The sequence below is a fragment of the Papilio machaon genome, chromosome 26 (genome assembly GCF_912999745.1).
Source record: "Papilio machaon chromosome 26, ilPapMach1.1, whole genome shotgun sequence".
NCBI classification, from domain to species: domain Eukaryota; kingdom Metazoa; phylum Arthropoda; class Insecta; order Lepidoptera; family Papilionidae; genus Papilio; species Papilio machaon.
In genome coordinates this window covers 1,508,930-1,522,736 of record NC_060011.1, presented here as the reverse complement: position 1 = coordinate 1,522,736, position 13,807 = coordinate 1,508,930, and the positions used below count along the sequence as shown (strand labels likewise).

The 13,807-nt window shown below is 33.4% G+C and overlaps 1 protein-coding gene across 1 annotated transcript; it reads right to left on the bottom strand.

The window, feature by feature from the left end:
• Nucleotides 1-3,189: 3,189 nt before the first annotated feature.
• LOC106717393 (transient receptor potential channel pyrexia) lies at nt 3,190-12,473 on the bottom strand. The gene is made up of 11 exons (XM_014511252.2): nt 12,326-12,473; nt 11,086-11,203; nt 10,478-10,666; nt 9,926-10,143; nt 7,447-7,625; nt 7,107-7,288; nt 6,634-6,862; nt 6,391-6,549; nt 5,065-6,180; nt 4,731-4,991; nt 3,190-4,274 (listed from the first exon to the last, which is right to left on the bottom strand). Exons 1-11 carry the CDS (start codon nt 12,360-12,362, stop codon nt 3,408-3,410), a joined length of 3,555 nt encoding a protein of 1,184 aa, XP_014366738.2. The 5' UTR covers nt 12,363-12,473; the 3' UTR covers nt 3,190-3,407.
• Nucleotides 12,474-13,807: the final 1,334 nt, after the last annotated feature.

The window sequence follows — 13,807 nt, the reverse complement described above, 5'->3', positions numbered from 1 at the left end:
CGGCATTAAATAAAAACTTTATAACCTATGTGTTCGTCCAGAGTATGTTCTACAACCGTAACAAATTTTATCAAGGTCTGTTGAGCCTTTTTGTAGATAACTTCAAACAAACATCCATCCATCTAAACGTTCGCATTTATAATATTAGTACGAATAGTGCATATATTTTAAATTTAAGGGTTTTAGAACATGTATGTTTGAAATATCCGTTAATGTGAACATATTAGTGATAAATAAGATTGTTTGTAAAATCATCTAAGCTAAAATTTTATCATTTCATTGAAATATTGTAAAAGGAATCATTAAAATCGTTCAGACGAAAAATTAAACTTTGATATTAGAATTACAGAGAATCTGAAAAGAAATGGAAATGCGAGGAAACATAATTAACTTTTTCTCACCGAATCAGATCGGATGAATCAGATGAACGGAAAATTTGTTACTAAAAAAAAATTCGCAAATTTTTATAATGGAATCTTTGCTATTAATTATTGAAAGGAACATTTCATTGTTTACTCAAAACGTTGTTGTACGGACCTAAATTACATTGTGTATTTTTCTATTTATGTTATAAGATTAAGAAAACAATTTAAATTTATTTGCATTATTAAAATAATAGTCCTAGGGACTTATATCAATAATGAATTCAGGTGATTTTATCAGATCACGTGAATTCCAGAAACTTTATCACAATTTATGGATTTTCGTTATTACGTACCAGCAATCGGATTAAATCTTAATCCTTACAAAGCTTTACTCGGTGTACTAACGCTATTGAAATTTGAACCTGGAGGTAAACCTTTTCGATCGTGTCCATTTCAAACATAGGAGCGCCCACTGTTGACAACGTATGACAACTCGGGAGCTCATCTAATATGTACAGACCAGGCTATTGCTGAATTCATAAATAGGTGAGAATTGATCAATATTTTAGCTAAACTGTATAAAGAGAACATGAACATGGACATCGAATCTCGGACAAGCGTTAATAGTTAGTTAATAGTTTTTATATTATGTATTTAAGGTTTTTAGTTTTAGGTTCTAACTTTACTCAAATTAAGTTTATATGTGACTTATTACATTAAAACATCAAACTGTAATTATAAAATATTGTTAATCGAGTCGACATTTAACATAGGAAATCCATTTGTTATCACCCCTTTTACTAATGAAACGAGACGAAATAGTACTGTAATTGACACACGAAATTATGATTCATTAGTTTATGTGCGCGTTTGTCAAATTAGTTAATTAACTAGCTATCGCCCGTGGCTCTGTCCGTGTGAAGTATAAAAAAACTTAATAAGTAGCTTATGTGTTCTTCCAGATTATGTTCTACATCTATGCCTTTCATCGAGATCCGTTGAGCCGTTCTGGAGATACCTTCTAACAAATATCCATTCATGTACCTATCTAAACTTTCGCATCTTATCTATCTATATCTATATATATAAAAGAAAGTCGTGTTAGTTACACTATTTATAACTCAAGAACGGCTGAATCGATTTGACTGAAAATTGGTGGGCAGGTAGCTTAGAACCAGGGAACGGACATAGGATAATTTTTACCCCGTTTTATATTTTTTATTCCGCGCGGACGGAGTCGCGGGTAAAAGCTAGTTTATAATATTGGTAGGATTATAATAATTCTATATTAATAAAATTCAATTGCCAAATGTCTTTGCACAATATTTTAGAATCGTGCGTTTATTATTTTTTGGATTTTGTTTAAGGACATTTGTATGATAAAAATGTTTGAAAGATACATGGAAATGTGAGAATATAATAACTTAAATATATCAATAAATATAATTTACATTTCCAATAATAGTAACTAATGTTAATAATTTAATTTAAAACATACAAGAGTTTTTTTTATAACAAAAGTTTAGCAAATTTCAAATGGAAACACAAAAGATGAATGTTTGGAACTATTTGATTGTTTCAGATTCATGTAAACAAATAGTTGTTTCGAGGAATGTAACCAATAAATGTTTAAGTTTTAAATTATTTACGTTAAATTATTATACGTTAGAAAATAAATAGAATAGAATATCTAGATGTTGTATTTGTTGAATTCAATATTACGACTTACTTCTTTGTTTTTTTTTGTTTAATTTTTCACTTCACAACTTTCCGACTTCTTTTCAACTTTTTCTTTCTTTCATTTGTTTTTTATTCAAGAAATTTCTTTGAGATTAAAAAACGCAATACCGGGGACAAATTTGAATTTATTGCACGTCTAACGTTCATATTTTTTAATTTTCACTTGATCTACGATGTTGGAATATTCCAAAAAAATATTATCTTTGGGCCGATTTTATAGAAATAACTAATATTGCTTTTTATAACATTAATATTTGGGTTATATAAATGGTTAGGTTTGTTTAATAATATTGTTTTATAAAGAACTAGCTTTTACCCGCGACTTCATCTTTGCGGAATAAAAAAAATACACACAAGATAAAACAGTTCCTATGTCCGTCTCCTAGTTCTAAGCTACCTCCCCATCAATTTTCAACTAAATCAGTTCGACCGATCTTGAGTTATAAATAGTGTAACTAACACGACGATTAATAAATTATTTAATCTATAATAGCTTTTCATTTTTGTCTATGACTGTTTATATTTATGGTTATTTGATATTCGCGTCCAAATATCAAGAGGATAAGGCAACAAATAAATCATTATCTAACATATATAAACTATATTTATTTATTCTTAATTATTCACTAAACTTACAGTGAAGGAAAACATCGTGATGTAACCTACATACATCTAAGAAGTAATTCAAAGATATGTGTGAGGTCAACTCGCACTGGGCGCGTTAACTATAGTCTAGTCAAAGCTGGCACAGTGCGGGTTGACATTTATTATTTTTGTCGGGATCTTGATCTTGATGTTTATTGATAGTGTGTAATTTCTTAACTAATTAATGTGAATGAAAAAAAGTAATCGCACAACTATTAGTCAGTCTTAAAGTTTTAACAATCTGTTATAAAATATTGCTCTATTGTCGAAATCAATGGAAATGGAAACTGAGATATTCATTTGTTGTCTATTCAGCTGTCGCCAATGACTCCGTCCGTGTGGAATTGAAAAAAAACTTAATAGTCTATGCGTTCTTCCAGACTATGTTCTACATATATGCCAAATTTCATCAAGATCCGTTGAGTCGTTCTGGAGATACCTTCTAAAAAACATCCATCCATCTATCCGTACATTCAAACATTCGCATTTATAATATTACTAAGAGTAAAATGGATTATTTTGGAAAGTTTCAGAGTTGAAATTGATACAAACATTTCTGTTTCTAATAAGTCTGTAATTAAAGACTTATAAAGGTAAAATTATTTAGAAAGGTTTGTTAAAATTCCCTTTTCCATTGAATTCGATTGTACATAAATCTTATAGGCTATCTAATTTACTTTCCAGTCTACTCAGAAATTGTTTAATTTCTTCAATTTCTAAAGACATTTGATCTATTTTCACGTTTAGTTTATCCACGGACGACTCTGAATTTTCTATAGATGTATTAATTTGTTCTTTAACAACTTTCATTTCATTATCTACGGAATGTAAACGTTTCATTACGTTATCATGTCTCATTTTATATTTATCTGTGTTTTCAGTTTTATCTATTTCAGATTGTTTTTTTCGTTCACGATCTTGTTTTGTTATTATTTCGTACATTGCGTTTAATTTTTCATTAAACATTTGCAATCCTAATTCATCTTCTCTTTGCTTTTGTTGCATTTGGGCTTTATTCATTATTGCATCACGAATTCGTGTTGGCATTACTTTGTTGTGTCGCCATCTTGGTTTCCCCGGACACAACATGATCGTACCTATAACTCTTCGTTTAGTTTTGATATGATTATTTATCCTGTTCGGTAGAATTTTAGTGAAAAATTTGTTATACACTAGATTGTCTAATGTACTTAGGAATTCTACTTGTTTAGCTAGTCTTCTAATATTTCCTAGTATTTCTAAATCGTTAATATCATTTACAGCTACTCCTACTAATAGATTCATTAGTACAATTGCTGCTAGGATTAGAAATATAAGAAAGACAACTCGTACTATTATTAGTGAAGTGGCAAGATCTTTAGAATGTTCCGCATCAAATAATGCAACGTAATCAAACTCAGATGTCATCATGACCATTGTTTTGACGAAAGCAGCCCACGGACCTTCGAAGGGTATTTGAGAGTGGAACTGTATCATAAAACTTAATGCAAATCCTATTATTAAAAAGGCAAATGTGAGTATTATCTGAAAAGAAAACAGAAATAAGAATATAAGTAATCATAAATTTACAAGTGTGAAGATTTGCATTTCAACAGCATTATTGTAATAAATTTCCTTCAATTTGAACCTTTTTACTTTAAATCTATATATATAAAAGAAAGTCACGTTAGTTACACTATTTATAACTCAAGAACGGCTGAATCGATTTTAGTGAAAATTGGTGGGCAGGTAGCTTAGAACCAGGAAACGGACATAGGATAATTTTTTACCCCGTTTTCTATTTTTATTCCGCGCGGACGGAGTCGCGGGTAAAAGCTAGTATATAATATAGACAGGTTAAAATTAATCATCATCATCATCACCGTCATCAATCATTGCTAATAGTAACAAATGTCAATAATTAAAATCCCTTTTATCATTCTCCTTCCCTTTGTTAAGTAATCATTTGTGTTTATCAAAATATCTCCAAAAAAAACTTACCCGTATAACATTCGAAGCTACTTTACCAAACATTAAGACATAGTACCCTCCATTTGGGAACCTCGATAGTAGAAACATTAGTTCCACCCACGACAACAGCAGCGCTAGTGTCGCGACGTGACGTAACCACTCCGCAGTCAACCATGATGACATCATGACAGCTGCAGGTAAAATCATTGCCAATCCTATAGAACCAAATTTTATCCACGTCTCTATTTGAAATAAATACCTGCTACTTTTAATATTCATGTATAAGAGTTCCTGAAATAAATATAAGTGTTAAAATAATATATTGTGTCTCAAGTTTTTTTGTGTTTTCTAAAATATCACTAACCTGAACGAGAATTAGAAAGATCGTTGAATAAACGATGTATCCCCAGACATTTTGGTTCAACCATATCGGTGCTGTTTCCTTTGTGTCCATGTAAAAGAATACAGACACAATAAATATAGTCAAAGATGTCACGAACAGAGAATACACCGCAATTATTGTGTAGAAGAATGGCAAAAGCGCCTTCCATTTTAAAAACAGAAAACTTTCCACTAGTGGATGAACCAATAATCTCTTCTGTCCGTATCTATTCCCAGTTTTAAGAAGAGCTTCGATTACTTTCATCTGTTCCATTTCGCAAATAGTCGGCATTAATATTCTGTAGTCAACTGTGATCTCACAATTTGCATCTTTGAAGTTTTGACAAGTCGATGAAATGTATGAATCGAATACATCTTCTAAGAAATCTGTTGGCTTGGAGAGATTGTTGACTATCATATCTATAGCTGTTCTTCTATACTTCTTTGGACCATCTGTGTAACCTGATAGATCACCGCCTTCTTGAAGTAATAGTGTTATAACATCGCGACTGCCATGGTGACTTGCAGTGTGTAAAGGGAACCATCCCAAACCATTAACTTCGTGAATAGTTGTTTTGTCAAATTTTAGTATAACATTAGCTATTTCTATGTGATTGTACACTGCAGCTATGTGCAAAGGAGTTGAACTACCGTGGGGACTGTTCGTTGTTCGAAGTCTTATATCAGCATTCTTTGATAGTAGAAGTTGTACGCATTTCGAGTGGTTATTGGCGACTGCAAAATGTATTGGACCGAAACCTCTTCTATCGCCTGCTGTTAGAGAATTAATCATACTACGAGTAACATCATCGTCGTATTCTAAAAGTGTTTTTAATATATCTAAACGGCCATTTTCTGCTGCCACGTGGAATACATTGACATCTCCTGGCATTGTAAGCTTTATTGAAGCACCTTCTTGGAGTATAGCTTGAACACAGTCAAGGTTCTCGTTAACGATAGCTTTAAACAAAGGCGTTTCGCCTTCTTCATTTTGACAGTCTATGAAGTTAGTCTGTTTTGCTAAGCTAAGAATTTCTGTTAAAACATCTAAATTGCCAAGAGCTGCTGCTGAGTGGATTGGAGTTTCTCCATCATTTGCCTGAAATTAATATTTTATGATGTTTAATACAAACAAATTATTTGTCGTTGGTTATCGTAGAAGTTAGTATAAAGCTTGAGAAGTGAAGTGTAAGGCTTTGGATCTTAATGTTTATCAAGGTGGTTAATAACTATCTGTTTTTCTGTTACTTGTCTGTCATTAGCCAATTGATGAAGAGTGAAATTGGAAATATTCTGAAAGCGTATTTACCTTTAAAGTTACATCAGCCCCAGCTTCCAGGGCGACACACACGCCGGGCACCCAGGCCGCCTCCACAGCTGCTTGAAGGACTGTGTGGCCATCTTTGTCTTTTACATCCACCATAGCCATAAATGGATCAGCATCTTTGTAGTTGTAATTTGCTAAAACCTAAAAAAAAAGATGTACAAATTAAAATAAAAAATAAATATTCCAAAAGAACGATTCCAAAGAAGGCAATGAACTAAAGCAGACCTGCAGAGCTTCCTCTAGTTCCTTTTTAACGCACACATGTAAAGGTGTCAGACCTGAAGAGTTTAAACACTTCACAGAAGCTCCGGATCCAAGGAGCTCATTTATACTGTCGATATCATCCATTTCGACTGCTGTGTGTAATGGAGTGTCTATATTATTGATACCTTTGGTTTTCATCGTGTTATGTGTTCCACCGGCATTAAGTAACATCTGTAGCACTGATAGGAAGCTGAAAGCAGATATCACGAATCAATGACGAAAGTGTAACAAGTAAGAAATGAATAACCTAATATCGAGTGAGTTCATAGATTGGCTGAAGTGTAGAGCTCGCTTCTATGATATTAAAATAATCCAAACCATGGAAAAATAATCCAAGAAGTGAGCAGAGATACAGCGAAAATACATAAGGATTAGATTGTTTCCAAATCACTCCCAGGTTCTCTAGTAAGAAAGAACTTGTGTGTATAACTTACTTCTTCTTATTAATACTCCGGTTGAAGTAATATCCATAACCAGCAACATCAAGGGCGGTTCTGCCGGCCTCGTCGCAAATGTTAGGGTCCGCACCCGCAGCCAGCAACAGCCGGGTGCAGTGCATGCGAGCACATGCCGCTGCCACATGAAGCGGTGTCCAGCCCGGTTGCAGAAGAGGTAGCTGGAGGAGAGATGAAACAGCTTATTGAGAGTCTACTCACCACTTTAGTTTAGTAGGAAACATCTAATTCGTGAGTCTTTTTTGTGGCTTAGTTGTTATTATAAGAATGTCATATCTTAAAGTTTATCAAAATTAGATGTGAAATAATCTCAACTTACAGTTCCTTCAATATTTTTGCAGTTATGATCGATATTATCTTTCCATGTCTTGGGTAGTAATATCCTCACATCGCCTACGTCACAGCGCACGTTCACCATGTCTCTGGTTCTTGGACACATCTTTTTTACGTCTTCTTCTGCATCAGAAGACATATCGCTTTCGACACGATCTTGCATTTCTGGAAGATGTTTATACTTTTTAAAAGTTTTCCCTTTAGAAGTGGTTGTTGATAAATTTTGTTTAAAAGAATTTACAAGTGTAAAATACTGTTAATGCTCCCATTACCTTTGAAAAATCAGGGACAGAATAATAAATGTAGTTAAAGTATAGGTTTATGTTTAAAATGGTATAGGTAGAAGTATTATTATTAACAATTATGTATTTTGTAACGGAAAAATTATAGTTTTATTTGACCTAAACACGAATGAATTAGAAGTTAAAGAAAAAATGAATTCATCTTGTGATACGTAAGAGTGTTAAGTAGGCGAGAATTTACAACTACGAAGTCCTAAGAAATTGCAAAGTTCCGATTAATCTTCTAAAGCAGAAATATCAATTAAAGAACTTCATGGAATGGAAACTTTTTAGCAATTTTGTATTTTTCTTTTTCGAATGAATCTGTCTCGTTTAAAGTTGTCAGTTGAGAAAAGTAGGAAAGAAAGTTGGTATTTTTATATAGTGTACATCAAATTACTTCGATGATAAAATGGAAATTGCACAGAATTATATGGTAAATATAATATGTTTGAGATTTATTGAAATATAATTAGAATACAAAATTTTTTGTCTATGAATCAGTATATCTAAGAAATACCAGAAATATAGAAGGGTAAAGATGTTCCAGCTCAAATTGGCTCTCTATGACTTTTTAATGGATAAACTAGCGCGATCACATCTGGCCTAGCATGATTATTTGTCGCCTTCGTAATCTTCAATTATGTCTAAAAGGTATAAGATATTTGTGGACTTTACTCACGATAAATCGCTCGGCAAATTTTGATACAAATTTTATCGATGACTAGCTTTTACCCGCGACTTCGTCCGCGTGGAATAAAAAAAAATAGAAAACGGGGTAAAAATTATCCTATGTCCGTTTCCTGGTTCTAAGCTACCTGCCCACCAATTTTCAGTCAAATCGATTCAGCCGTTCTTGAGTTATAAATAGTGTAACTAACACGACTTTCTTTTATATATATAGACTAGCTTTTACACGCGACTTCGTCCGCGCGGAATAAAAAAAATGCACACAAGATAAAAAAGTTCCTATGTCCGTCTCCTAGTTCTAAGCTACCTCCCCATCAATTTTCAGCGAAATCAGTTCGACCGATCTTGAATTATAAATAGTGTAACTAACACGACTTTCTTTTATATATATAGATATAGATGATACGAAGACGATTATCAGTAATATTCGTGCTAGGTCCACTGATGTTAGCGGTGATATGGCCAAAAGATAGTATGTACTAGCCTTTTGGTTTTCTAACAATTTTCTTACCTAAATTGTCTGTGAAAATTTTTATTAAAGGGTCCGGGAGCTACAAACACAATGACTCGGATCAATGAAAATGGAAACGTAGTGGGCACAATCATCGTTAATTGTGAAGGTTTTCCTGAGACGACCACATTGGACAGTTTGACTGCGGCCACTTACTCTACACATATGAGGAATCTATCTCACTTTGCTAGCAACGCGCTTAAAGAAATTGTGAGATATTTATCCAAATGCTTGTAACTTTAAAGCAATTTTCTGAATTATAGAAGATCTTTTCTTCATTTTCTAATTACTTTTCCTGTATGATTTTGCTTTTATTTGTGAAGTTGTTTATTGTTTTTATTTTTATCTAATTCTATACCTAACGGAGTATTCATTTTAACAGGACGTAACAGACGAGCTGATGGTCCTAAGAATGGTCTCAAAGAAGACGGAAGCAGTAGTTGTACCTGATAAAGAATTCCATTTGATTGTCCTTATGAGAAGACGATAAATATACTGACTAGTGACAATATACTTGTTATTTCACTTTTTAGTGATAATCAGATCTTGATCAAGATATTTCCAAATCAGTATTAAGCTTGTTCCTATAAATACTTTGTATAATATCATGCCATGTTTTTTTTTTTTATAAGAGAAGGGGGCAAACGAGCAGCGGGAACACTAAGGTGTTCATCGACGCCCATGGACATCTGCAATACCAGAGGAATCACAGATGCGTTGCTGGCCTTTAAGTATCCATGCTACCCGTATTTACGAAAACTATCCAAGCAAATTCATATATAGATTAAAGCTAATTGAAGGCTATAACAATTGAATTAAGATCATGACGATCGGTGTAACTGTTTGTAAGAGTATATTATTCCGTACAATATTTTACATTACGTGTGTACTTATTCCCTGGCGGTATACCCAAGCGCTAGATCTATCTATTTGTATATAATTTTAAATGTCCTTATTGTTGGGTATTAACTGAGCTTTCTGACCTTCTGGAAAGTCCAGCATTATCGCAACTTGTCTCGCATTGCCGGCGAATGCAGCCAAATGTAATGGGGTCCGACCCAGTCGGTCTAACCGATGCTTCTCAGCTCCGAACTTGACGAGCAGACCGAGTGCTTCTCCACCAGTTATAGCAGCTATATGACAAGCCGATACAAGGTCTAGACGACATGTTGCGTTTGGATTTGCACCGGAATGAAGCAACCTGGTAATAGTAGAGTGAATGAAAAACAATAGAATGCTGTTTAAAGTATATAGATCAAGTGATATGTAAGTCAATACAGATTTAGAAGTCGACTATTAAGTACGATGACTTTATGATTGATTGTTGTGAATTTAAAATACATTTGGCGTTTTGTTTGAAGGTTGATTGACAGATATTATGTTCCCAGGTTCAATACATTTGTTTGGAAAAACTACTAGTCTGAAGTAATGGTGACTTTACATCGTTTGAATTCTATGCTTTTTTTGCTTGCCATATCATATTTGGTACGTCAGGAATAAGAGTGCTCTTGTTCACGGCCTTAAGTGTGATATACCTTTCAACTTCTTCCACTTCATGGTTCTCTATCGCCTCTAGCAGTTCAGTGTTCAGTCTTCTGAGCCGTCGGTCGCTCCGTCGAAATTTTCTCGGCCATATGTCTTCTATTTCTGGTGCTGGAGTTACATCTGGCGTGGACATGACTGATGGTGATGAATCGTAGATGTGCATCTTTTGGATTTCAGGCCTGGAATAAATTGATCTACGTATTTAAATCGTTTCGTTGGATGATTATTGTGTTGGACCTTCTTAAATCTTCAAATAAGCATAATTTTGCCGTTGTAAAAAAATTATAAAGATGGTTACTGCAAGATGTTCAAATCAAAGTTCTTGTAATAGAAATCAGATAGGAGTACGTCGATTTTGAACTGAGTCTGAGTTTGAATTTAAATTGGGACTAGACGTTATAAAAACTTAGCAAAATTGTGAATTAACTTATTTATTGTTTAGCTGACTAATCATTGGTGTCTGAGACCAAAATCCTTGTATAAAATATTTCTAATGTTATTTCTGTTATGTCAAAGATTATGGAATGCGATAGCGATATTTTTATACAGGATGTTTTGGTTTCGGACACCAACGATAAGAAGTACAGTCGTGACTTACATCGTATCAGCGAATCCGAGCTGTTGTGGTCTATTGGGTCGAAGGCGGTCATGTGGGTTATTTATGTTGATGAGTGGCTGCAGGTTGTCTCGATCCTCATTGTAACCTTCTTCTACGTCTGAAATGGAAATAATGTTAGTATCAAGCAATAACATAGATCTTTTATTATGGGAGACGAGAGAGAGAGAAAGGATAAAGTTAAAATAAAGAAAATGTAGTTTATGTAAGCTAATCTAAACTTAGTAATTTATTTGCTAAAATGAAAATAAATCAACAAAAAAAATATTAAAGTTTAGAGATTTCAAAATCTTAAAAGGAATTGGAAAGATAGGATTAGGAAAAGAGAGAAAGATTTACAAAAGATAAAAATAATCCCAGAGTCGGTTTTAGCGCCACCATCTCAAAGGCCGGCAACGCATCTGCGATTCCTCTGGTATTGCAGATGTCCATGGGCGTCGATGAACACCTTGGTGTTCCCGCTGCTCGTTTGCCCCCTTCTCTTATAAAAAAACGCTTTGGGCAAGATTTCTGCAGCGCCCTTTTTACCATGCTTTGGGGCTTAGGCTTACGAGATTGTGTAATACGTAGACTTGTAACGATCCGTTCTGTCTAGTGCCCTGGGCGGTCGTCCTACCGCAGCCTATCCTAACGCAAGCCCTGTACATTTCTTATACTAAAATTTTACAGACTGAACTGAACTGAATTTTGTATCCACACTAATATTTTCACAACAATATGTAAATATTGTGGCAGGTATTAATGGTATGACATCATCTCAAGTACTTTTCTCGCTCGACACAAAGCCGTGAATATAAATGCAAATATTGTCTGCATTTACCGCAAGGTTTCCATTGTGGAATCTTGTAATACATACGGTCGTCTCTTTCATTCTCTTTAAAAAATAAATGAGAACATTGTTTTTTGTACTTGTGTTTTGGCAGTGTAAACAGTATTGAACTTTTTTTTAAATTATTATCTCGAATGAATGAATGAAATAACACATTCTTTTTACTCGAGGATGGTTCATTGAACTTTATAATATGTTAATATTAAATATCTTTGTGAATTCTTTTCCCAGGAAAATATTTAAATTCATATGTGTAGTATAAATTTAAGTAAGTAGATGTTTTTAGAACGTCGTGAGAATTTTTTACCTGTTAACAAAAATATCTTTTTAATATTTTTCACATTTTAAAAAATGTATTAAAAACACACTGGCACAACGATATAGCATACTTGCCTTTATTGAATAAAGAAAAAACTCCTTTCGTGCACATTTTTAACTATTTATACTATCGGTTCATTATATTTATTACATTTTGACCTTGTATTTAACTGCACTGAGTCAAGTTATTTTTAACACACAAAGTCCGGACAAGGAAAATCAACACTGAACCAATCGATTTAAAATTAAAATACTGGCACTCAAAAAAGTAACACCTCAAAAAACGAAAATTACGAATTAAAAGAAAAATCTCTCACTGAAAAAAAAAACCACTGGCTGGTTAGAGAAATTAAAAAAACAACTGTCGCAACGTGGACGCGTAACGTTCTTTAAGTTACGTATCTTGTGATAAACAGATAGTTATTGGTGATGTTAACCGCGTCTATTCAAGGTCGAGCATACAACGGTATGTTATTAGTTAAAATATTTTTTTAGAAAGATAACGTTCCGAAAATAAATATACAAGATTTTTATTGCATTTTTAAAGATTATCGTATAATTATAACAATGCAAATGTAAAGTTAATCTGTAAAGGGTTTTATAAATTGAAATTTATGTCTATTTATATTTAATTTGTAACCAAAATTAGTTAACATTTCTTGAGTTAAAATAAATGTCAAAAGAAACATAATTAAGTTTGTCCAACAAAGTCTTGTATTTCCCCCGTTTCAAGATTTAATGAGTAATGAAGAATTTCCTTCTTTGTTATTGTTTGTTGAATATCTATAAGTATTAATAGTGTATTGGGACAATGGAATTCTTCCAATATAAGTTAAATATGCTCAAAAAGTAGATATTTATTATATTAAATACATTGATTGGTTACATATTAACTCCATAACTCGTATAACTCCAAGAGAATGTAGTAATGGCTCCAACAATAAACTTTCAAAAACAGATTTGACAAACAAGATATCTTCAAACTATTTGACACACGCATCAGTTAGTTAGCTGCCAGTGTGTTAACAAATAATAATAATATTTTTGAACTATGTACTTACAGATAATCTTGTTAATATTAGGTCCTTACACATGAAATTGGCGTTTTTCGTACTGGCCACTTTAATCACGAATTTCTCCTCTTTGGTAAGGAATTCCAAATTCAAATTTGTACAGCTATAGACTCATGTATTTGTGGTTCGATGAGCGTCATTCATTTGTTTTTTTTCATCTGTTTTTTTCTGTTTGCGTCACTCATTTTACAAAATGGAAAACTTAAAATATCGCATTATTTACGAGTACGAGTTCCGCCGTGGCACTAGTGCTGCGGAAACGACTCGAAGGGTGAATGATGTGTATGGCGGTCGTGTTGCAAAAGAAAACACAGTTCGTTTTTGGTTCCAACGTTTTCGTTCTGGAAATTTCGATCTGCAAAACAAGCCCCGTGGACGGCCGGAGACTCAAGTTGATAATGAAGAGTTGAAGGCTATTGTGGAAGCGGATCCATCGCAAACCACGTCCGAGTTAGCTGCAGGCTGCGATGTTAGTGATAAAACT

Coding starts and splice junctions, on each gene's coding strand:
- LOC106717393 (XM_014511252.2), bottom strand. CDS start 12,362: ATGTGCACGAAAGGAGTTTTTTCTTTATTCAATAAAG. Junction 10,667..11,085: donor CTCGGATTCGCTGATACGAT/GTAAGTCACGAC, acceptor AATTTATTCCAG/GCCTGAAATCCAAAAGATGC. Junction 7,289..7,446: donor GCAAAAATATTGAAGGAACT/GTAAGTTGAGAT, acceptor TCTCTCCTCCAG/CTACCTCTTCTGCAACCGGG.